This window comes from Trichoderma citrinoviride, assembly GCF_003025115.1.
Source record: "Trichoderma citrinoviride strain TUCIM 6016 unplaced genomic scaffold BBK36scaffold_18, whole genome shotgun sequence".
Taxonomy (NCBI): Eukaryota; Fungi; Ascomycota; class Sordariomycetes; order Hypocreales; family Hypocreaceae; genus Trichoderma; species Trichoderma citrinoviride.
This window is the reverse complement of record NW_020194726.1, coordinates 150943-174846: the sequence shown is the minus strand read 5'-3', so window position 1 is coordinate 174846 and position 23904 is coordinate 150943. Positions and strand designations below refer to the sequence as shown.

The 23904-nt window shown below is 50.7% G+C and overlaps 11 protein-coding genes across 11 annotated transcripts; 4 read left to right on the top strand and 7 right to left on the bottom strand.

The window, feature by feature from the left end:
• Positions 1–2098: 2098 nt before the first annotated feature.
• On the top strand, positions 2099–2443 carry BBK36DRAFT_1163232 (hypothetical protein; the record flags this gene model as incomplete). Its single annotated transcript, XM_024894512.1, has 1 exon — positions 2099–2443. One exon carries the CDS (start codon positions 2099–2101, stop codon positions 2441–2443), a length of 345 nt encoding a protein of 114 aa, XP_024745510.1.
• A 212-nt stretch (positions 2444–2655) lies between these two features.
• Positions 2656–4178, bottom strand: BBK36DRAFT_1129581 (FMN-dependent alpha-hydroxy acid dehydrogenase; the record flags this gene model as incomplete). Its single annotated transcript, XM_024891752.1, has 7 exons — positions 2656–2688; positions 2741–3169; positions 3248–3272; positions 3332–3474; positions 3539–3613; positions 3677–3806; positions 3862–4178. The coding sequence occupies 7 exons, from the start codon at positions 4176–4178 to the stop codon at positions 2656–2658; spliced, it is 1152 nt and encodes a 383-aa protein (XP_024745509.1).
• A 1553-nt stretch (positions 4179–5731) lies between these two features.
• On the bottom strand, positions 5732–6103 carry BBK36DRAFT_1172745 (hypothetical protein; the record flags this gene model as incomplete). Its single annotated transcript, XM_024895774.1, has 2 exons — positions 5732–5930; positions 5997–6103. 2 exons carry the CDS (start codon positions 6101–6103, stop codon positions 5732–5734), a joined length of 306 nt encoding a protein of 101 aa, XP_024745508.1.
• Positions 6104–8482: 2379 nt separating this feature from the next.
• Positions 8483–9590, top strand: BBK36DRAFT_1129650 (NAD(P)-binding protein; the record flags this gene model as incomplete). Its single annotated transcript, XM_024891758.1, has 2 exons — positions 8483–9399; positions 9464–9590. The coding sequence occupies 2 exons, from the start codon at positions 8483–8485 to the stop codon at positions 9588–9590; spliced, it is 1044 nt and encodes a 347-aa protein (XP_024745507.1).
• Positions 9591–9858: 268 nt separating this feature from the next.
• BBK36DRAFT_1163229 (hypothetical protein) lies at positions 9859–11785 on the bottom strand (the record flags this gene model as incomplete). Its single annotated transcript, XM_024894511.1, has 6 exons — positions 9859–10506; positions 10564–10818; positions 10876–11162; positions 11225–11296; positions 11351–11587; positions 11722–11785. 6 exons carry the CDS (start codon positions 11783–11785, stop codon positions 9859–9861), a joined length of 1563 nt encoding a protein of 520 aa, XP_024745506.1.
• Positions 11786–12047: 262 nt separating this feature from the next.
• BBK36DRAFT_1172742 (hypothetical protein) lies at positions 12048–13990 on the top strand (the record flags this gene model as incomplete). Its single annotated transcript, XM_024895773.1, has 3 exons — positions 12048–12086; positions 12208–12209; positions 12976–13990. 3 exons carry the CDS (start codon positions 12048–12050, stop codon positions 13988–13990), a joined length of 1056 nt encoding a protein of 351 aa, XP_024745505.1.
• Positions 13991–14372: 382 nt separating this feature from the next.
• BBK36DRAFT_23749 (hypothetical protein) lies at positions 14373–15938 on the bottom strand (the record flags this gene model as incomplete). The annotated part of the gene is made up of 1 exon (XM_024897967.1): positions 14373–15938. The coding sequence occupies one exon, from the start codon at positions 15936–15938 to the stop codon at positions 14373–14375; it is 1566 nt and encodes a 521-aa protein (XP_024745504.1).
• Positions 15939–16633: 695 nt separating this feature from the next.
• Positions 16634–18601, bottom strand: BBK36DRAFT_1129883 (multicopper oxidase; the record flags this gene model as incomplete). The annotated part of the gene is made up of 3 exons (XM_024891781.1): positions 16634–17720; positions 17785–18268; positions 18337–18601. The coding sequence occupies 3 exons, from the start codon at positions 18599–18601 to the stop codon at positions 16634–16636; spliced, it is 1836 nt and encodes a 611-aa protein (XP_024745503.1).
• Positions 18602–20026: 1425 nt separating this feature from the next.
• BBK36DRAFT_1099102 (hypothetical protein) lies at positions 20027–20614 on the bottom strand (the record flags this gene model as incomplete). The annotated part of the gene is made up of 1 exon (XM_024889130.1): positions 20027–20614. A coding segment is annotated over one exon (588 nt), but the record flags the coding sequence as incomplete, so codon positions are not given.
• A 682-nt stretch (positions 20615–21296) lies between these two features.
• BBK36DRAFT_148849 (hypothetical protein) lies at positions 21297–22680 on the top strand (the record flags this gene model as incomplete). Its single annotated transcript, XM_024897562.1, has 2 exons — positions 21297–21374; positions 21784–22680. 2 exons carry the CDS (start codon positions 21297–21299, stop codon positions 22678–22680), a joined length of 975 nt encoding a protein of 324 aa, XP_024745501.1.
• Positions 22681–22910: 230 nt separating this feature from the next.
• BBK36DRAFT_1185766 (hypothetical protein) lies at positions 22911–23555 on the bottom strand (the record flags this gene model as incomplete). Its single annotated transcript, XM_024896459.1, has 1 exon — positions 22911–23555. The coding sequence occupies one exon, from the start codon at positions 23550–23552 to the stop codon at positions 22920–22922; it is 633 nt and encodes a 210-aa protein (XP_024745500.1). The 3' UTR covers positions 22911–22919.
• Between the last annotated feature and the right edge of the window lie 349 nt (positions 23556–23904).

Below are 23904 nucleotides of genomic sequence, written 5' to 3'. Positions count from 1 at the left end.
GGAGCTTCAGAGGCTCGTGACGAATCAAGAGTGCCATCATTTTCGTTACGAAACTGGCCTCAGACGGAACAGGCCCTCGTCCAGTGGTTTGATCTATCAGCTGGGATACTCTCACTGGCTCGTGGCATGTGTTTCCTAAAGACTCAAATTCTAAGCGAACAGAGGTATGACCTGCCACGTGAACGTCGCAATCAAACAGAAAACCTACATCTTCGTAATTGTACGCATGCATTCTTTAATGATACCCGCATAACACTTTCAACGGGATGTTATAAGATCGTTCTTATAGCAGCTTTAATAATGTCGGAGGCCGGATACTATGTATGGGATTACCTCTATGCACAAGGGGCAAAATGTACTCCTTAGCACTCCCTTATGTGTAAGTGGCGTTCGTAGTGGCTGTAGGATGATGCGCGCTTCACGAGTGTTGCAAATGTCTCCCGTTTTCCATGGATGAAGACCTATTTCAGGATGTAGATAATAGGCCAGGTCTATGCGATGAAAGTTGATTAGCCCAGCAATCGTTCGTCATAAGACGATGAAGATTAGCCAATCTTCATGAGAGGTTTCTAGGAGAATGATGTAGTTACCGAAGGGGGATAGGCTTCACAACTGAACCGCATCTTCGATTGCCTTTTCACTTCACCATCAGAAAGCTTAAGTCTTGATAAGGGCTACAATAAGCGAATCCAAACTGGACTTCTTCAATGACCCAAGTGTTTCTCTTCGTTAAATTTTCACCTTATGCCAGAGCCCTCATTCGTTCTAGCTACCGTCCATAGTATCTCTCCTGTCCATAGACGTCAATTTAGATGTCAATGCTGTGATAAAACTTCGATATCCCGCTTCTCCGGGCGTCTATATCGATTGGGCATTCCAACCTGAGAGCAAGCCAGTTACAACCTGCTGCTAGTATTATCGTCTTGGTCGCAGCGAAAAGGGCGATGAACAGACGTAACAGCTATGAGCAATGCTAGCTAATTCTTGTTCACAGACAGGAACAGCTCTGTTATATTCGATCATTACTACATAGGTGATGATAAGAAAACTTCAAGGTCGTCCAAGCGGGGGCCGTGCTACCACATTAGACTGCGGCGTGGCAGCTCCTCATCGTCTGGAGAATTAAGCTTGTCAAGAATACGACAGTATCCTCCGGAGCCAGAGAACTACAACCAATGACGGTGTGTCATTGTAAGGAAGGTGGCTTGATGGTAAATTGGTGGCAAAAGCCACGAGGAAGAGCGTGGTGAGTGTGTTCTTGAGGGTGTCTATACTGGTACTAAGCTCTACCACGATGAAGCAGCATCTGGCTGTCCTATGAATGAAGGACCTAACAGCCTCACACCCTTCAAAGTGTTCTCTATAAATAGTACCTAGAAGACGACACATGAAGCCGCTCGGAGGACTTATGCTCTCACTGACGAAGGAGGTCTCGTGAATATCCCCAAGCTCCCTGCCGACGAGCCGAAGCTTGATACTTGCCACATCAAGCATGCATATATAGAGCAGAATTCTTTTTTTATTGGCAATATTATTGAGAATACAACCAATCAAAGCTCCAAATTGGAGTTGTTCCCTGTGGCGAGGTCTTCCTGAAGTTCAGCTCTCGTTGCGATGTAACCCTGTGTAAGTGGGGATGTGACAATGGGAACAACAACTCCGCGCCAAACACCATACAAGTGTAACTTGATGCTGGTGAAGTTGCATCTTCACTTCTCCGCCTTTAATGGTTCTCACTCTCGGCCGTAAGGATGAGTGAAACTTGACGTAGCATCGTCACTTCTCATCCGTGGTGGAAAGTGGTTCTTGCCCTCAGCCGTACTGATCAGGAGGCCATGCACAGGTTCAGCTGAATATATAGCCATGATCATTGGATAGATCACTATGTCGTGGCAACTATCTCCTCGGACTCCGAGTTCGGGGTAATAATTGAAGCTGTATTGGTCTCAATCGGGCACCCATTGCAATATTTCGAGATATATAAGGCCCTATGAAGGTATGAAATTCGGACCATCGGCATCAACAAGCTACCAGCAACTGGACCAAAGAGCCAGTATCAACAAGTCCAACAGCATCACAAATACTTTCATCTACCAAAATGCGCTTCATCCTCGTCGCCGCTCTTCTCGCCCCCTTGGCCTCCGCAGCTGTGGCCGGCGTTGACATCGAGGCCCGCGTTGAGGCCGTTGCCCGAGTCGAAGAACGCTCTGAGCTTCTCCCACTTGATAAGCGAGCGTGCACGTACAACGGCTGCAAATGCAGCACCCTCCACCCACTCAAGCAAGGGCAGTACTGCGGTAACTGCGTCTGGTCCAATGGCGACGGCTACATCATCACCGCCAAGCGCGTCAACAATCATGTCTACGAGTGCTCGCCTTCGGGAGGATGCTGTGACTATGGCGTGGCGAGCGACTGCGGCTCTGGAACTGCTCGATGCGGATAGGATATGAGAAGATTCACGACTTGGCTACGGCGAGGAGGAAGATGACCGAGATAAGGAAAAGCCAGTCTATGAACAGTGAATGGCGATGAACAATCAACGTGTAGCTCAGTAATGAATACAATTGTTCAATGCTATTTCATCCCCCCTGCTCGACTATAAACATGAAGTGTTTCCTGTAGAATCGGAGCTCCTTGCTGATTCCGCCTTCTGAATTATCCCATCCAGTTATTAGGAGTCCATTGTACCTATGATCGTTTTCAGCATAGCCTTTGGTCATAGGAAAGCAGATATTCTTACATAGTTTGCATCAATCTCTTCAAGATTGCCAACACCCAGATTTGCGGCATCAATCGCAATCTCATGCTTAATAATCTCGATCGCCTTCTCAATGCCCTTGGTACCATAGACATTGGCAAACATAAACGGCCGCCCCAAGCCAACGGCCTTGACGCCCAGAGAGAGTAGTTTGAGAACATCGGCACCATATCGAACACCGCCGTCGGCGTAGACTTCAATCTTCTTGAAGACCTCGGGAGCTTTTTGGTGAATTTCGAGAGCGACTTCGAGAGACGACGGGCTGCCGTCGAGTTGCCTGCCGCCATGGTTCGAGAGGATGATGGCGGGCACTTTGTGCTTAACAGCGAGCTTCGCATCTTCCACGGTCATGATGCCCTTGAGGATGACGGGCAGATCGGTCATTTTGGCAACTTTCTTGTAATAATCCCACTGCAAGAATAACAAGTCAGTAAAGGAGAGCGAGGGCGATCAATATGAGCCAGTGGTAGGGCCCTCGGTCAGACTTACAGTGATATAAGTGTACTCGGAGTCACTGCCATCATTGTCAGCAAGCTTCATACTACGAACTCAGGACTTTCCGAATTCACGCACGCAGATCCGACACCATAGCGAGCAGCTCGATGTCTGTTTCCATCTGCCGCAGAGTCGACTGTGAACACAATGGCATTGGCACCCGCTGCTTTAGAGCGATCCAAAAGGTTCTGAGTCTCGGTATCATTCGAGGAAAGATAGAGCTATCGTGTTTAACATCAGTATACTTGATTCTCTTACTGAACAAGAACTTGGCGTAGTCCTTACCTGCTGAAACACGACCTGGCCTTCGGCTTTGGCGGCGGCAATCTCTTCAATAGTATACGCTGCTAGGAGCGCCGGCTGTTTCCTCAAGTCAGTTATTTTCAGCTCTTTGAAATCGTGAGACATCAAGAGTCAACATACCATGTATAGGATGTTCCCAGCAGCCGCTCCCTTCACCAGATTAAGCTCTGCTTCGGGGTGACCATACTCCCCTCGGGCGCACGGGCTGATGAAGATGGGCGCAGAAAAGTTGTGGCCGAGGATGGTTGTTCTATTTCCTCGTTAACTTGACTGGAAAGGAATATCTCTCTTATGCTGTGACGAACGGCAAGGTGCTCTCAATGTTCGTAATGTCAACCATGACCCGGGGCCTCAGGCGGTATCTGTGAAAGACCTCCAGGTTGTTGCGGTATGACCACTCTCCAGCAGCGCCATTTCGGTAGTACGTATAGTTCTTTGCTGGGAGGTAGTGGCGAGCCGCCCAGTCAAAGTCGGGGAGACCAACGATATCCGAGAGGTCCGGAAGCGTGCCCTTTGGGAGGTCGGCAAGGACATCGTCGATGCCAGTGTCCGGCTCGTTAAGAAATGGTCGAGCGGCGAGGGCCTCTGAGGCAAGAAGGGCAGCAAGTAGGTGGCACCGCATGATGGGGGAGTCCGTAAAATAGCAGGTAGGGCTGGAAGAATTCGCAGAGTACCAGTCAATAGCTCGGGCGAGGTGTCACTCGGGTCTATATATGGCTTCCTTCGTCCAATGGCAGACATTGCCGTAACACTGATTCAGGGCAGATGAAGCAGGTCAAGACAGCCCGTGAGCAAGGATCAGGGTTCTGTGTGGGAACTAACGGCCATTGTGCTCAATAAGTAGAGGTACAGAGTAAGATAATGGGGTTGCCAAGCTGTTGACATGCAGGGAGCAGTGATTCGCTGTGTACTTTTCCATCATCCCGCCTCCATAGAGTCCAAGCGTCTTGAGCCCACCAACACCACGATTGTTCCCCTCAGTCCCAAGAGTGAACATGATACATGGTAAATGAATTCATAGTTAGTGAATGACCCCAAGGTCTATAGGTAGAAACCAGGAGGGAACAGTAGAAGAGCATCACTTATATACGTAGACTTTCCCCATCCTCCCTGCAAAGTACAGTTATGCAGATAATCTCCCGAAAAGGAAGCTCGGTATTAAAAGTGTAACCTTAATATCTAAGCTTGTAATCACGCAAGCTCACTTGGGCGGCTAAGGTCACCTTGAGAAAGGGGTCTGGGACACTGTTCCTGCCGACGAGGTGCCGAATGGTGAGACCAGAGGTGTAGATGGTACGAGGAGCGGAGATGAGCACACCAATCAACCTGTGACGGACGCGTCCATGCTATTCTGTCTTCTCGAAATATATAGATCCGCATCGCATGGTCCAGGACAAGCTTGTGGGTTAAGCTTACTTGACTGGGAAGCTAGCTGGGTTGAAACCATGTTAAGAATCACCCGAGTGATTCATGACCTTGTTTATCCTGTACATCTTGGAAAGTCCCCGACGCCGGCTTCAGTGGGCCATTTGTCTTCTGCCTGCAATAAGGGCGAGTTTGGTGCCCTTCGATGATCTAGACATGTAGTGGTTTCTGAGACTCCCTGCGCATGGAGTCATCAACGGTCCGTGTCAATAGCGACGGAGTCCGGGGCCGAAGAGCTAAATGCCGTTGGTTCTGCTCCGGATGCTCGAGCCGCGAACCATTGTTTCATTCAACCGTCAGCCGTATGTCGCCATTGTTCGTTCTTCATTGGTCCTTCTTATGTGTTCTCGCACAAATGGCCGGTTCATCTTACCGTAGAACTGTTGGGAGCCATGCACCCATGTCTCGGTGAAGAACAGTCTCCCTTTGTGACAGTTTGGTGTGACAGGGGCCGCTTTTGACTTACTATAAAACAGACTGTATCGGCTCCGCTGATTACTTCCTACCGTAGCAACGACGCGTACAGCGTCCGAATCTGTAGATGGAGCTCGGCTTTCGTTACCTGATCGACTTTTCTGATTGTTGCCGAACAAATCCGAGTCAAGACATACTCCATCCGTGATGCACACTCTTTGGTTGGATTCAATCTGCATCTTCTCGCCCAATGAATTGACAGTTTGCGATTCACTCAGAGGGCCCTTCTCATTCAGTGGATGAACAGTAAGTGAACTGTAAATGGCTTCAATGCATTCATCTGGTATGTGCTCGTTCTGGAATCTGTACAGGGCTTTTCGGTTTCTCTGGCGTACGCATGAATGATGCTTTACAGAGCGGACACGTCTCATGTCTTTTCAAAAACCACTTTGCCAGACAAAGAGAGTGGAAAATATGATCGCACGACAGCTTACGAATCGGATCGTCCTCCTGTAGCGTTTCGAGGCATATTGCACTGCCCGCCCGTCAGCGACCTGGATGTAGCATTGAAACGAATAGTTCAGGAAGTAGAGATCCTCACCATACGACAAAGGTAGTTTCTTTCGTGCCTGAACCGCTGTCGCTTTCGCTCTTCTCTTTCCAACTGCTGTAACTCTGGTTTGGCGCCTTTTCGTTGAGCTTCTCCATCCTGCCCGCATTCTGGGCACTTTCAGGATCGTCTAGGGCCTCTCTCGGCTTTTTCCGATCACACAGTTTTGTGTATCGTCTGCGATAGACATGAGGCTTATATCAGCTATTTGTGCACTGAGAGCAAGATGGGAGAATGGTAAATAGAGCGTGCGTACGCAACAAGAACGAGTATGACGATAATCGATAGTATGACGACGGTCATGACGATGATGGGAATGTAGTCATGGCCGCTGGTCGACGAGGGTGGAACGTCTGTAGCATTTCGTCTTGCTAAAGAGGCTGATCCTATAATTCTCGAACGAATTGGAAAGTCGTCGTAGTTCATTTTGCATTTCGCTCAATATGTCTGCTGGAAACTATCTGGGTTGTCACAAAATTCCAACTCAATCAAGAAGAGCGTCTGCTTCCGGGGCAACATCTGCTTTTCAAACATGATCACAAAACTCAGCTGTAAACATGGCATGAGGGGAAAGGCACATGAGAAGCCCATCACGTCCCAGACGGATGGTTCACTGCCGGAGAGGCGCCGCCACGAATCCAAACGGTGGCGTCTGACCGAGACTCTTATAGACCCTGAGGCCTAGGAGAATATATCGTCTCTGGAATGTGAGATGCCGAATGAGATATACCATATACCCAGAATTTGTAAAAAGCCTCATTTGATTAAGAATGGCTCTAACGGAGAATCATCAGCCGGGCCGTATGACAGTAGTCAGCGAGATCCATCCAGACCATCGACAGCCGAGTAGGTTTTGAACAAGTTGTCAGCTCTTGAACTGTGACGTTGATCCACCATGGCGTTGATAAAAGGCGGCCTCAGCCTCTGCGGTTGAGTCGTGCTGATTGGATAGAGGTCTCCAAGTGGCGGAAGCCGGCAGTGGCTGATGGGCTGATATGTTGGGGTTAGAGTTTGACGGCTGAGCTGGGCTGAAGAGGCTGGGGTTCATATACGAGCCATATGTTTTAGAAATTCAGAGTTTCTCCGATAGGATACACGAGTTAGTTGTGAGGGGTAGCAAAGCAAGTGTATTTGTGGTTCGGACTGCAGAATAGATGAGCAGTGAACATTGGGGGAGCTGGTCGCCCACGTTCCACCCGCTGCAATGATGCTCAGTTCACCTGATAGTAGAAGCTTCAGTTTACTGGGCCAAACCGATTCGGCATGCCTTTGAAGATATAGTGAGGTTTTGCAGAGAGTACAATCTTCGGGGCGCATGTAACGCGTTGGTTTGCTTGGAGCCATAGCTGCGAAAGCACTCGGAAACGCCGCTTTGTCGTGGTTCGATAGCATTGGTGAGGTTAACCTTCGCTCTTCAATCGGAGAAATGGTGGAGAGCAATAATGCACAGCCTCTGTCCTACGTTTGTCAACTCGTACATAGCCGACATGTTGGCTTGATGGCATTGCCTGCTATACTTCGAAGTCCTTTCGGGGACTGTTTGATGACTATTACATAAGGCCTTACTGGGGCCATGATAGGGCGTTTATCGCTGAAATCTTGTCGTTCGCTTTCTGCGGATGTCCGAAATCCTCAACTCCGCAAATGGATGCCGCGGCTCCCTGCGGAATGTTTCCCCTAGGATGGTCTTCGCAGCGATGCATTAACCAATGATCTATCGTTCATGAAAGTCTACTCTAGAAATTCCCGCTTCTACCGGAAAGATACTAGATCGGAGATACACGTATACCTTATTGTGCTGCAGGTGAAGAAGACCTCGAGGCTTGCCACGGTTCGCCTAGTCCAAGATCGCCCTCTGCGTACCAGGTAATTCCACACGGCTCGCATCTGTTTCAGCTTCTTATGGATGGAGACACTCTCTGAATCCCATGAAAGAAAGAGTCCAATGATTGGCTCGCGTCTATGGCGTATATGATCGCCGTTATTAACCCCGAATCCACGAACCCAATGCAACGGCAGATTCCTCTGGGCCCCCACACCAGCTTCTCTCGCATTAAGCTTGATGATCAAGATCTCGTTCCATGCAGGGATCGTGCATGGAGAGTCCGGAATCGCACTCCTGGTCGGTACTAAGGCTGGCTAATTCCGGCCTCGCTGTTGAGTTAGCAGAATGGAGCGGCGCATGGCTTAGTAACTTGTCTATGACTTACACGACCTTGTGTAGGCGTCTACATCTAGATATCGCGCAGACATTGTTCAGGCCATTCCTTGACTGCCGGAGAAAGGATGTAACAAGCGCGAGATTCGGTTTCCGGGCAAGGAAATACTAATTTCTTGAGCGGTTGTTAGTTGAGATATAGAAGTATATAGAGGGCTCTGATACCAGTCAAATCCAAAGACATTCTTTCCAAGACCTATCTCGCATCTACCACCAGTAATTTAAGAATATCTTTCTTCCATATATGACCGAGTATAAAATGGCACCCGAATTCGACATCACACCTAAGAAGCGGGCGTCGCAGCTTGCCTTCCTTCAACGACAGCTCTGCCGGGAGCCTCCCGCTTGGAGTCAGAAGGACGCTGACTTGAGCGGCAAAACCGCCATCGTCACAGGGTCTAACACGGGCCTCGGCTTCGAGTGCAGCGCGCAGCTCCTGGACCTTGGCCTCAGCAGGCTCATTATCGCCGTCCGCAGCGAATCAAAGGGCGAGGAGGCGAAGCAGCTGCTCTTGAAGCACCAAAATACTGGCAACTTTCCAGTCATTGAAGTCTGGAAGCTCGATCTATCGAGCTATGATTCCATCGTTGCGTTTGCGGAGCGCGCCAAGGCGCTCGAGAGGCTCGATATAGTCGTCCACAACGCAGGTCTCCTCAACAAGACCTACAAGCAGAATACGTTTACAGGCCATGAAGAGATGGTGCAAGTCAACTATCTCTCTCTCGCTCTCCTGACACTGCTGCTCCTACCAACTCTTGAGGAACAGAACACCGCCGCACAACCCGGTCATCTCGTCCTCGTCTCATCCGACACAGCCGCATGGGCCGAATTCAAAGAGAGAACCTCGGTGCCGCTACTTGCTGGTTTGGATAAGCCCCGGTCGTTTAAAGACCGGGATCAGTATGCTACTTCCAAATTACTGGGACAACTGTTTCTCTCGCAGCTGGTGAAGAGGGTACCGCTATCTTCTACGATCATAAACGCTCCCAATCCGGGTCTGTGCAAGTCGAGCTTGAGTCGCGATTACAACAACCTTCTCGACAGGGCGCTCGTATCGACTCTCCATCACTTGCTTGGGCGCAAAACGGACGTAGGAGCTCGCGCGTTAACAGATGCAGCTGTGAAGCAGGGTCCGGAGTCTCATGGAGAGTATTTTGAGGATGGAAAGGTTCAGCCGTAAGTTATTTACAGTTATCCCATGGAACTTACTAAAGACAATTCGCTAACGCTTTTCGCGCAGAATGGCACCGCTCGTTTACAAACCCGAGGGTCAGACGATTGCAGAAAGGCTATGGAAGGAGACTTTGAACGAGCTGGCTTTTGCAAAGGTCGCTGATGTTGTTCGCGCTCTGGGCGGTCAGCCATGATATGCTTAAGCATAGGGGGCCTGTCATTCACTTCTTTTCTTCTGTCATTCGTTTCAACGCATTCTGTTTATAGCCACTTGGTTGAATACTTATAGGAATCTATAAGTTATCTCTTCTTGTTTAATAGATCAATACTTCATCACCGGATACATCAGCCTTTTAGAGCTGGCAAAGGCATGAAGCGCATGAGTTACCTGATGTCTATATGCAACGCTATCTGAAATATCCCAACACAGTAGAAAAAACGTTTCCCATTCCCTTGAACATCTCAAATGGACAAGAACGGCACAGCATGCGCACCAGTAATGGCATTGATGACAAAAGGCGAAGTAAACGTCGGCGGCATACTGCTGGCGCTTATCACAGCATTCAGCAGGAAAAGAGCATCAGCTTGCTCCGGCCCCTGCAAGTCCTGCTGAGCCCAGAGTTTCTTAATCATTTCCTCCGTCGATCCGAGATTATTCATCGGCCTTGCTTCCGTTGTTCGCTGTATGGTATTCATAATGAGTAGACGTTGCTCGTCAGTCTCTGCCTGGATGGAGAGAATGAAGAGGGGGAATGGTCTGTCATATAACCGGATCTTCTCCAAGAGGGCAAATGCCTTGGCGGCGGCGCTTCGGGCGGCTGTCGAAGACATGAAGGCGCCTTTGACGACTCTGTCGACGTAGATTATGAGAGCGAACTGGAACAAGCGATCATTCATGCTTTCCGCAGCCTTGCTTATGGTGACGCCGTCCTTTTCCACGTCAAAGCAGTCACGCAAGTCGTCGATGTCCTTGAGACGTAGCTCAAGTTCATTGATGGCGCGCAGGCGTCTGATGGATAGATAGCTGGGGTCATCTCGATTCTTGACGAGGTCCATTGCTTCGCTCAGAAAATCCAGTACCTGGGGTGAGCAGCCCAGCATGTTGTGCATCTAGAAGCTTCGTCAGTAAGAGTGGCATCTATTGTTGATACTCGGGCGATGTCTCACCGTTATCAGGTCGATATCGTATGCTGAATCTGCCACAAGAACTTCCGACTTGGCCATGACCTCCATCTGCGGAGTCCGTTGCTGCCAATGCTTGATGCTGAATTTGTACAGCACCTTGTGATAGCGGACCCAATTTAGCAGGATGGCACAGTCTCCTGCGTATTTGCGATGGATATCAAAGCCAGAGTTGACAATCTTCATGCAGCCGTCAAAGTATACGGACCAGTCATTGGTCTTGCCGCTCTGACTGAGGACCTACAAAGGCAGGTTAGATGCATGCAAGTAGTATTCATAAATCATTTTTTGACTCACCTCGTACAAGGTCAACAGTAGACTGGCGGCAATGGCCTGTGGCCGAGATCGGTTATCCAGGCCCTGCATGATGGCGCTTTTGAGATTTGATATGGCAAGGATCTTGTACTTGAGTGCCTCGTTCGTCTTGTGCAGGGAAAGTAGTGATATTGCATTCATGGAATGGCGTAGAGACATGGCGTGTACGCTATTTTCGCCAATTGACATGCGGTATAAGAGGCCGCACACATCGTCATGAAACGTGCCTGTCGTGACGAGGCGGATTGCCGAGGGCAACTGAGGTCCATCTGCCCTGTCTCAGTATGCTGGATAGCCACACCATATTTGATGGGATGGAGCTTTCACTCACAGAATCCAAGCTTGGTAGACCATAATGAGTTGCTTGGTGATATCGGCGGCGTCCAAACTCCCATATGCCCAACTATCAATTTGGTCAGACCAGAGCTACACCAACTCCACGGCCAGAGTCACTCACTATGCCCTCCTGTATCGACATGCTCGCGATACAAGCCCACGTCCCAGCTGGACGTATTCAGAAAAACCGCTGGATTCGCTCGGTAGCTGCCCCGGCTGCGCACATTGGCCGTAACGGCGCGTCGTTTATCCCCTTTCCGCGGCCATGAGAGGTTCTCATTGTAGCCGGAGCACGTCTTGCCACGCGTCCTGCAGGCTGTGCACGCAGGCAAGACTCTGTCGCAGGCGATTTTGAGGGCTGTAAAGCGTTAGTCCTCGGCGTATAAGTGATGATCTTCATATGATTCACGCCATCGTTGCCGTCGGCAGAAGGCAAACCCATGGCTTGAAGAACACAGACGGGCGCTAACGGTGGAACGGAGTCTCACATACTTCGACAACTGAAACAGGACTTCTTTGCCCTCGGAGGCTCGCTGCCGGTGGCTGATGGAGACATCCTGGCGCGCCAACTTGTAGCGCAAGACAAGCCTTGAAGTTTTCTCGATACTGAGAAGAGAGATGAATGAAGCAGATGATATCTTTGTTGAAACTCACTTGTCTGAGACTGTCAAGGGTTCAATGTCAGATCAAAGCGGAGTGGAGAACGCGGGCCAAAATCTTCAAGACCCAGCCTGGATCTTCTGCACGACTCGACGATCGAAACAGGCACTGTGTGAGAACAACATCATGTGACTGGCTTTGCTGTCAATTCATTAGTCATGAAGGACTCTGTATATGGTGCCGTCTTCAGCCTGCGAGTAAGTGCTGAGCAGCTCTCCTTGCTGGGGGGAACTTAACAAGCGACAGAGAGCAAGTGTGGGATCGCAAGGCCAATTGTTGCTATTTGTGTGTCTCTTTCTGTCTAAAAATTCCCTTCAGCGGTGTGGTTGACAAGGGATTTCCTACCATTCGAGCCAAACCATTTTGCATGCTGAGAGTCTCCAAGACCATTTCCAAGTATAAACATGGCCTGAAGTTGAACGGGGCTTGAGTGTGAGATGGTGGTGAAGTAGGTGTTGAGTTCATCAGAAGTTAATATGCGTAAGGTACAGAAAGTACTGCAGCGGCCCATGTGAAAGAGGTTTGTCTTGTGTATGCAGTTATCCCAAGGCTTACAGGGTATCATGATCTTCACACGAACATGCGGAGTACACACAAAGATGAAGCCTCAACCGGTCTCTTCCAAGAACTCGGTGTAAATTTGCGGTAGTTGCAGTCAACTGGGTATCTAGCTCATTAAGAGCAATGCGAGCATTCGTAATCATAGTATTCTTGACCATATCTCCCTTTCTTTCCCCTCCCAAACCCGCTTGGAACCGCAGAGGAATAGCACTTTCACGGTCGCACAAGGTATGCCTTGCAGCAAGACAAGCCATATTGATTCGCGCTTATATTAAACCAGCATCTGGACAACACTTTCCTGCTTCTGCCTGAGCCGCGTCTTGCCATTTCCTAGTTCTATCCCCCAGCTTTCATCACTCCTGTCAACGCGACGGAAACATCTCTACACACCGCTCACACTCACCGTGATGAAGCAAGGTCATACACAGCTGCCGGTGAATACTAAACATTGACACGTAGGCAGATCTTACCGCTAACCAAGACCCTCCAGTTCACTACACGCGTCCTGAAAGAGTTGGAACACAGTGATTCATCCGATCTGTTACCAGCCTCATACCACTACTACGAACAGGCAATCGGCGGCCGGAGACGTCGCAGAGTCGAAGACCCTTCAAAGGATGTGGCCGCCTTCTTGAACACGGAGTTATCGCTGCAGCAGCTGGAGGGGATAGACAAGCATCTTTGGCTAGCAGGCGCCAAACGCCCTCCCACGCAACTGCATTTGCAAGTCGCCATCGGTCGCAACATCGTCCTTGCAGACCGTATGGACCTGCATCTCCTATGGAGCCCCGATGGGAAGCTCTTTGTGAAGCCTCTCTCGAGGTTCCTCCTCAGTCCCGACTTTTGGCAAAATCATCTCACCTGTCCCGACTTTTGCTCGTGCAGCGACCGCTTTGGGAGCGGCATGAGCATGGAATCTCAGCCGACTGTAGAGTCGAGACATCCTCCTTCTCCCAACACCATGTGCAAGGAACCCCTGCGAAAAGTCGCTCGCGGGTTCCTGTACACATATGCCTGCCTCGTCTCTACAGAAAGCGACTTTATGATTGCCATTGAAAAGCGTCTCCTGCCAAGAGAAACGGACGATGCACCCATCAGATGGGCACAATGGCAGCGTTTCGTGAGAGAAATCCTTGCTCAGCATGATTCAACCACCGTCCATCCTCGCTTCATCCGAGCAGAGCTTCGCTTGTCCCGCATCAACGCCATTCATCGGACGAAGCAGTTTCTCTTTTCTGAAGCGTACTTTGGCGGATGGAACAATTACAGCAGCTTCTTCCGCGATAATCTCGCGTGGATTGCTGCGATAACAGCATATCTGGTTTTGATCTTGACTGCGATGCAGGTGGGCCTTGCGACGGAGCGGCTTCAGGCAAATACTGCCTTTCAACAAGCTTCGTATGCTTTCACGCTGCTTGCCATTCTGGGGCCTGTGTGCATGGTTAGCTTGGTGGTGTTGCGGGCTTTGATTGAGCTTACAAAAGACTTGCGGGTGATATTCAAGCAAGAGAAGAAACATGACAATGCATCTACAGCTTAGAGCCCTGATGATGTATATTAAACATGTGTGTACGAGATAATATTTTATCCTCGCACTTTCGCAGCTTGGGAACGGCCATATAGACTTACGATAGCATTACGCAACATCAATCTTCATCCATGTTCAAGATTCCATACCACCCCCAGGGAGAGAGGACGGCTCAGATCTGTATCTCGTGTGGCTGTTACAGATACCACGCCATTATGTTGCAGCTATTCACATCCACTATCATGAGAGTTCATCAGCTATAGCTGTCCGTGACTTTGTATTTGGATGTAGCCTGCTGTATTCTTCAGTTCGCCTATCTTCATTATCTGAGCAAAATGCATTTATATCAACAAACGACTCAACCGCTACCAAGTATTTAATATGATGTGCCAGGTCACCGCCTCCCTTTGGCCATGATCTTTTCACGCTGCTTCCACCATGTCGCAATCGTCGTCGAGGAGATCTGAAAGTGTGCCGCAGCTTCGCGAAAGGTTGGAGTCCGAAAGAAGCGGCCCCCTTCCTCCTGCTGTTGGTTGCCTTCGACATCCTCCAGACCCGTCTTTATCCTGGAAGGCCGCTTGTCCGTAGGAATGCGATGCTGTTGCAGAAAGGTAAGAACGCTCTGTTTCTTCTCTACAGAGAATGTGCGTTCGATGCGATGAACGCGTTTTGGGATTTTATAGCCGCTGGAGCCCGCAGTTTCTGAATTTGGAGCCTCCATCTCTGGGGTTGGAGTCGCAGCTCCTGAACCGGGAGTTCCTGTTTGTGGACTCTGCGACGCCGTTTCTGGGGTGGGAATTGCACTTCCTGGATTCGGAGCCGCGGTCCGTGAAGTCTGAAGCGCTTGAGGACCGGGAGCCGTAGGAGCTGGGTATTGACCTGGAACCGGGTAGGGTCCCGGGGCCGTATGAGGATGAGGGTATGGTGGCATAGGAGGGTGAGGATTTGGACCCATCTGATGGTTTGGGGGTATATAAGGGCCCATATGAGGATAAGAACTTGGGGGCATATGAGGATTGGGATGTGGAGGCATATGAGGATGAGGGTGAGGAGGCATATAGTAATTTGGAGGTGGATGAGGGTATGGAGGCATATGAGCCGGATAGTGGCCTGGAGGTGGATATGGAATGGAAGCTGGCCATGAACTTGAAGCTTGATGATGGCCTGGAGCTGGCCATGGACCCGGACCTGAATATTGGCCAGGAAGGGGATGCTGACCAGGAGGATAGTGACCAAGAGGAGGGTACTGGCCGGGAGGAGGATATGGGCCTGGAACTGGATATTGGCCTCGAGGCGGATATTGCCATGGGGCTGGATATGCCCAGTATGGATGTGGAGGTGGATGTGTACTCGCGGTTAGATGATGACTGGAAGCCATGACCTGCGAATTTGCAGCCGCGCTCTGTTGACCTGCAGTCGCGACTTGAGTATGGGGAACAGGGGCTTGGGAACTGGAAGCCACCGTCACTGAAGCAGCGGTCTGTGGATGAGGAAATGCCCCCTGAGGATTGGGCATCCCATGCTGAAGCCCGAGTCCATCTTCTGGGGTAGGGCTAGGATAGCGGGGGGTAGGGTATGTGTTGAGTGCAGGATCTGTGGTATTGTGTTCCGGTTTTGTAGCATTGGGTGCAATATCTTTGATAGTAGATGCGGAGTTCGTAGAAGCTGGTGCGAAATCTGTAGGATTGGATGAAGCATGAGTAGAATTTGGTGTAGCTGCGGAATCCGTAGAATCGGCTTTCGTCTCATTGGACGCAGGGTTGGTAGTACTAGACGTAGGATCCGTAAGTGCAGCTGAAGCATCTGAACTGGATACAGGATCTGTAGCAGTACTGGACCCGGAGTTCGCGGTATCGGCAGCGGCATCTGCAGTACTGGATGCAGTATCTGCTTTGTTGTGTGAAGAGTCCATGGATTCAGGGACAGCCCGATCAGGGACAGTTTCTTGAGACGACGGCATATTGGAGACTATTTAAAAAACGGCCTGAGCTGTCATGATGCCGTTCCGTGGTGTTGTGGCGCCGTTGTCGTGCGGCCATTTGCCTGCTGGCCCGTAGCTAAGCAAAGCACTGAGGACGGTGAGAAGGAGGATGAGGGTCTCGAGGAAGAGTCAAAAATTCGAACAAGATCGCAGAATTCGAACGGCGCTAGGGCCAGTGGGTCATCGAGGTTCGTATCTTTGGTACCGCGCTTTTCTTCTAGGGGAAAGGTTTGCCAAAGTACAGTCTCTGCTCTTGGAAATGTTTTCTTCACTTTCAGTCTCGTGGCAGAAAGTCCATGTACTTTGCTTCGGTAGCATCAAGGTGAGCTGCTCCAATTGGTGCACTTTAGCGTCATCCGAATCCCGCAGTTTACAAGAACCAGAATGCAGTATATCATAGAGCATCTATGAGGAGAAGCGGAGACGACAGTGAAGAATTGTATCTGAGCACACTGGACAGTGTCACGCTCGCTCGTCGTGATGAAAGTGCGCCTCATTTACCATACATGACTGGTTTACCACTCAATCGATGAAATTAAGCTCCCAAATGCTCTTTGTGTTGATTCTGGCATGTGGTTAACGCGACCGATCAAGCCATAAGATCGAGAATTAAAGCTATTGTAATAACAAATAATACCAACATTAACAAGAAACTTTTACTTGACCAACTCCGCTCAAAATTTACCATCCAAATACTTTTCAGGAACCGTCGGCCACTTGTCCACGCCATCCCGAATAATGATAGACATGCCTCCCAACAGATGGTTGCTAATATGACAATGCAGCAACCAAGCACCCGGATTCACGACCTGATATCGAACCACAACCCACGATGTTCCAGTGATGGCTGGCAATGACGCGATACTATCTCTGCGAGGCGGGTTGGCGATATTGAACAGCTCAGGTTTCTCCTTGATTGCTTCTTCAACTGAGTCCCAGGTAAAGTCACCGTTGCCTGCGCCAATCTGGAACATTTTGTTGCTGTGCTTGTGGATTGGGTGGGGAGGCATGGGAAATGTGCTTGCGAAAAGTACCAGGTCGACCCAGGTGCCGTTATAAGTCGAGATGGTGACGTTGTTCTGTATGGGCTCAGGGTGTCGGAACAAGACAGGAGGTTCATTAGAGTTGTCCAGATCGGCGGGCATAAGACGACTGGAGTTGAGTGCCCATAGATACGATGCGCCGTCGATCTTCATGTTGAGCTTGTACGTGACATCTGCCTTTTGGGCAATTGGCTCCGGTGGGAATGGCGCTGCGGTAGATTGGTTAAAGACTACCACGTTCTTTGATACAGGCACTCCAGCGATGCTGATGTATGGCTTCGACTCTCCGGTGTTGGTATTTCCGCAGCTGCTGTGAATATCCAAAACAGCATGTCCGACAAGGATCTGCGGGTCGCTGATGGAATTGCATCGAATGTTGAATCGTCCGGCTTTGCTAATCTTCAACATGACGCTGTATCGGTCACCGTTGGTGAGAACCAAGGCTTGCACCTTTTGCGGATGAATGTACGACCCGTCCATGGCATATACCCACATGTCGTGCTCGTCTATGGACACCATGGCCGTCATGAAGTTGATGGAGCCGATGATGTCGATTGCGATCCATTGGTGGGTGGAAATAGACGAGAGCTCGGCTTGTATGATCTCGATCGAGCCTTTAGTCTCTTTGCAGCCGGAAAATGCTCCTGCTGGGATGGCAGAAAGATTGGCGGCGGAGGGGTCGCCGCCCACTGCAGCCAGAGATGAGGGCGGGAGACAACTGTTCAGCTTCGATGTCAGTAAGAGCAGCGCGATACGGACGTGGGCATGTCAGATGAACATACGATTTGTCTGTCATCGAAGTTGCATTGCCAAGAGCCAAAAAAGCCTTTTGATCATCGTTGAGATTGGCAGCCACCTCAGCACTTGGAAGACATTGGACTCGTCCTTTTCCATTGAAGAGGATGGAATCATAGCACGAATCCTCGACGCCACTGGCCAATGCGATGTTCCATTTCTCTTCGGACGTGAAGTGGTTGAAATCGGCGATGGCAAGGGGCTTGACGGTGCGTTCGGCCTCAGTCATGGCAGCAATAGCCAGAGGGTCGGCAGATATCAGATGGAAAGGCTTCGGGTCTTGCGGACGAGGGTGGATTATAATGGGGCCGTACAGTCCGTCCTCAATCTGGCCGTGGAAGTGAGAGTGGTACCAGAAGCTGCCGTATTGAGTAGCTGCAAATTCGTGGATAAAGCTGCATCCGGGGGCGATGGCACGTTGGGAGAGTCCTGGGACGCCGTCGGACCATGGGGTGTTTAACATCTCAATGCCTTGGACGAGTGTTAGCTGGGGGCATATATGTACGGAGACTTGCAAGATAACACTATCGTGGCCTTACCATGAAAGTGAACCGTAGTGTTTTGAGGAGAGTCATTTTGCACACGGACAACGACCCAGTCATCCTGATCAACCTCGAGCGTAGGACCCGGAGACTGGCCATTGATCAAGAACATGTATCGCTCGAAGCCATCTGGTGCATGCTTCTCCCATGTCACCGTCAGGTTGAACTCCCGTATGCGAACAGGGGGCACATATGTCGGTAGACCCCATGCCGACAAGAATTGGGCAAGGAGAACAAATAGCAGCACACATAACCGCGCCATTGTGAATTCGATCTCAGCTGACTCGTAGATCAAACCAGGTTAACAGCAAGAACAAACTGGATGAAGGCTCTACTTATATTGACAAAATCATTTTGCATTGAGCCGCAGCTTTTGCACGCCTTGCCGTGTCTCAGTTCTATATCCCGACTCCCCCTTGCTCCTTTCACGTCCATGTACGAAGAAAGGCGATCATACAGCAACTGTCATCCAACAGCATCCGCACCCCTGCCACGCCCATCTCCCTGGGAACCGGGTCCAATGAAGCAAAATCTCATCCTGCAGTCGGCATGCATGCCCATCCCAAGGGATGATTGGAGATCCTTTGGTAGCGCAGGTGGATGATGATGGACGCTGCGGTGGACCGCGATCCGCTTTCAGCTCGTCTCGTTCGCAGAGTCGACATGGACTTGGCACCAACATAAGCGCGCCAACGCAGCAAAGCTTCTGCAGCCAGTCTCTAGTAGAAAATCCTATCAGCTGGATGCCTATACCGTAAGAAGCTGCATTCGTCGAATTGCCGATGAGATCTTTGAGCTTTCAGCCTAGCGAAGTGCAGCAGTGACATCTAATTCGGTGGGTGGTGAGAGTTTGGCTATTGTTTGTACTGAGATAGGAGCCATGCAGTCAACAGTTCCGGCAGTCAGACTCGGTATGAGTGTATTTTGAGTTCTCCTTGATGCGATTGGATGCTCTTTAGAGTTTGCCGATGGTTTGGGATAGACTTATCCTGCGTCTACTGCGCGCGTTGGAGTGTGCACTTGGCGTTGTTCAGGTTAGGCATCACCTCTGTATAAGCTAGTCGTGCAGAGGTTCGAATAGAATTACAGGTGTAAGCACAGCCTTCGTCAACAACAACAATAAGCTGATGCTTGATTTGACGCCTAAATGAAGGACGCATCTAGTGTTGGGCAACATATTCCTGCGATGATGGATGGTTATTGGATATCGTACATTATGTGAATACTATTGAGCCACTGTTGGCATTGGTTATTGCCCTGGCCGTAAGACATTGGGCGAAGCAAACATGATCAGGTATGTTTCACATATGAGAGATTCTGCTTGCCATTAATCAAAAAACTCTCTGATACTGGGATGATCCTCTCGTGGCGCGTCTCGCCTCAACAGCCACCATCCCGCGACCTCGGGCAGCCGGTTGCCTGGAAACACGCACGTATTGCTGCCCTCATCGCCGTCATCTCCATTCGCCAAAGTCCAGTCCAGCTCGACCACTTCCTCCTCTCCATTTCCCTTCAGCTCCTCCTCCAAAGCCGCCACCATATCCGCTTTGATGTCCCCCCACGTCGTCATGGTCAACAGCGTCCTGCTCCCTTCCGTCGCTCCAGGCACAACCAAGACGCCCGGTGCGGCATTCCCCGCTGCCGCGCCGTGGTGAACTGCGTTCCGAATGCCCATGCCCGCTCCAGCCCACGGAATCTCCGTCTCCTCTGGCAGACGCACCACATCCGCCTCGTACTCTGCTGCCTTGTAAGGCTCTCTGCCCCACGTCACGCCCCCCTTATGCCGCACGCGCGGGAGCACGTAGTGAATGCCCTCCAGCGCAGGCATGTGGAAGTAGAGCCCTCTGACGACGCTCCGCCAGTGTTTGCGAACCTCCTCGTCCCCAGGCGCCGTCCGCCGCGGCACATCGCGGAACCAGGCCCGCCACTCCAGCCCGACATGTAGGACCTGCTCCCAGCCGGCGATCTGCGTCTTGCCGAACTTGGAGCGCAGCATGTGGCGCTGGTTGCGGTCGAAATACAGAATGTCCCGCTTGGGATTGAACCAAGGCCCCGTGGCGGCATCCGGAGGAGCGAGGAAGAAGCCTCCGTTTCGGAGAGCCGCGGCTCGGGACTCGGCGCAGATGTGGAGCGCAACGGGCGGCGGGTGTTTCCGGTGGAAGGTGAGGATCTTCTGGAGGCTGGATTCTGCTGTGCTCTTGACGTGGAAGATCCGAGGAGGAGGCAGAGTGGCCTCCCAGATGAGGCTGCGGATCTCGAATGGCAGGCCGGCTAAGTTGAATGTCTCTTGTGACATGGCTATGCTATTCTGCTGGGATGAAGCAAGTTGGTTGAGTGAACCCCTCTCTCTTTGGAAGAGAACTGTAGCCTTTATGTAGCGCACTTCTTCACAAGGCGAATAAGCCGCCGGCTTTCCACAGCCAGGCAGCCGAATTCCGATATAGTAACAGAGCTGAAATAGAGCTGCCTGGTTGGATTATGGCGGCGGCTGTGATGAAAGAGGTGACGACTTTACGTAAGGCAGCAGAGATAAAAAAGGCGCTCTTGACATGGAGAAGATGAGTGAGTGGCAGTGCTGCTGTGCAAGATCCAAGATCGTGGCCCGAACTGACATGGGAATGAGCCGAATGCGAGTATAACACGGACCTCGCAGTGTAACCCTGATCAACAGCCTGTATATCGGGTATCGGGCCCTGGAGGAGGGATTATTCAAGGATTGCCTAATTCGGCTGAGATTCAGCATAGTGATCTGGTTGGTGTCTTTCTTCGTCCGATTCATGTCCTTGCATACTATCATCGCTTATCACTCAACGTCGCCATACTGTGGGTTTATTCTGGAGGCTCAGGATGCATGAGATGAGGAAGTCACATTCTGTGAAATCAGAGATCTAGGAAAGCAAGAACATGATGCTAACAATAGAGCCGGAAGATTTAATCATCTGTGATGACGCCACGTGATGACGGTCCTGCAAATGCCTTCTTACGCCATCAATCCCTTCATTCAGCCTCCATTTCTGCCACTGCGGTTACAACAAGTACAGACCTCGTACATACGGCACCAACACTGAAACTTCACATGCGGTGATCCCCGTTGATCCTCGCTTGTGCCTCATATTCATGCCCGAATCATATTCCCTGCATCGCACCACTAGCGCTGGTCCGAAGCGACCGCTTGCTTCCATGTCAAGAGTCAACATTTCAGTCGTCACCATCTCTACCATCATCATCTTCGTCCTCGTCCTCATCTTTCCTTTCCCGCGCATCAGCTCGAACGTTGCACATGCTCTCGGCATAAAAATCCACCAGGGAACCACATCATGCCTGCCTACCGCAAATGACCCTCTGAACATCACCACCTACCAAAAAGACACGCCCTTTGCGCCCTCTCCACTCCCTCCCTCACACGCAGCATCCGACGGCGAGACCATCATCAGATTATTCCAGACACTCGGCAGGACAACAGTATGGAAGAGCATCGCAAACATAAGCTTTCAAGGCGACACGTTCGAGCCCGAAGGCCTCGTCCGCTTGGGTCCAGATCGCTACGTGATCAGCTGTGGAGAGTATACTGAGCACACACAAAAGTATCCCCATCCCATCAATGGCACAGATCGGACACCGGGTAGAGGATTCGCCCATCTCATGGTGTACAATGGAAAAGGAGAGAGGATCGCCGATGCGACAATCACAAAGGAAGGAGACGCAGAGTATCATAATGGCGGGATTGACTACGACGGACGCTGGATCTGGGGCACCCTTGCTCAGTACCGCCCAAACAGCACCGCCAATGTCTACAAAGCAGACCCGTACACCTTGAAGCCTCAAACGCTTTTGCGATACAACGACCATCTGGGCGCGATTGTACACGATACCACCGAGAACAGCATCACTACGCTCAACTGGGGAAGCCGAAACGCATCTACTTGGGCTCTCGGGGATGGAGCGGCAGCCGATTGCTCTCCGCGACAGCCCGTGACTACGGTCCGCAACCCGAGCTACTTTGTCGACTACCAGGACTGCAAATGGCTCGGCCGAAGCGATCTCTACCACGGCGCAAGCGTAATGCTTTGCTCCGGAGTGGCTTCTCTTGACGACGGATACAGCCTGGGCGGGCTCGCTTTGGTCGATGCCGAGTCGATGCAGCCTTTGGCTGAAGTGCCGATTATGCTCAAGAGTCTTCGTGGAGTCCGAATGACGCAGAACCCGGTCGATTCGAGTGTGGAAGATGGGAAACTACGAGTCTACTGGCTTCCGGATCAGAGAAACAGCACATTCTATGTGTATGAGGCACAGCCTGAGAGTCCTTTTGAGTATGGCGGAGGACCGATTAGCCCTACCTGATGCAGTGTCACAAGGGAAACAAAGACTCGAGCTAGTCACATGGAATTACGATGATACTAGTCTTGGCGCTGGGCTATGGAACTTCATTCTGTCTATATGAGCTCAACTCACAATGAGCTGCGAGCCTTCAACCATACAGACAAGCACCCGCTTTCGTCATCCCATGTCTTCCCTCCTCCGCCGCATCTCAGCTTCTGTTATCAAATGACCCTTTTGTCAATTTGAACGCACACGCGTCCTTAACAGGTTGGCTGGTCCGACGAACTAACGTTCGTCAAGACCGCAACAAACTCGCATTCGGGCGGGTAGTACGAGACCCAATCCACATATTGGAAGTAGTACCACGGAGTCCCATCCTCATTCAGGTCAAAGTCCGCCTCACAAATCTGCACGCCATTGAGCGTATTCACAGGCTCGTTGTGCCACAAGTTATAAGTGTTGGTACCGCTGGCCCCCGACAGGAACCATTGCGAGTCTGAGGCATTCGGAAACGATGAAGTGTTGGCAAAAGCAAGCTGGCCAAAAGTAGTAGGCTTCGAAAGAGGAACCGTGGTGTAGTTCTGCAGGAAGCCTACGGGGCCAAGGTCGAAGATGGTACCATCAGAGTCCAGGCCTTCGGCGACGAGAACGCCGTTGTCCAGGTTGGCGAGGAGCGTGGGGGAGCTGTTGTCTATGGCGAGATAGCTGAATGGACCTTCCTTGCTGGGTCTGAGTTGAAGAGGTCTGTAGTTGTTCTCAGGGATTGAGTCGTCGTAGAGATAGAACTCGAGGCCAGCGTGAGTGGTCACGATGTTCTCGGCACAGATCTGGCTGGCGACTTGAGTTATGCCAGTGGCCAAGGCCAGCATAGCCGTGATCGACTTGTAAGACATGATGGACTTGATCAAAAGATTTAGGTGCGGAGTGGAAGCCAATCTCTTACTGAGTTTCACTGAGAGATGCAATTGCTTCTTTGAAGCTGATGTCTTGAGTTTATATGCTTCAACTCGGCGTCTTGAGTTGAGCCGAACGACTGGGAAAGGCGGAAGAAAGTTGAGCTTCAATTTACACCAATCATCTCGGTTACAGTTGCCTGTTGAGTTGAATGCGATTGGCAAGCTATAACTTTATCGGCATATTCCCGCGAGCCAAGGTCGTATGCATACGGAGAATAATGCGGTGATTCCTAATGGGAACATCTTCAACCTTGGAATCACCGATGTAACGGCAAACAAGGACATATTA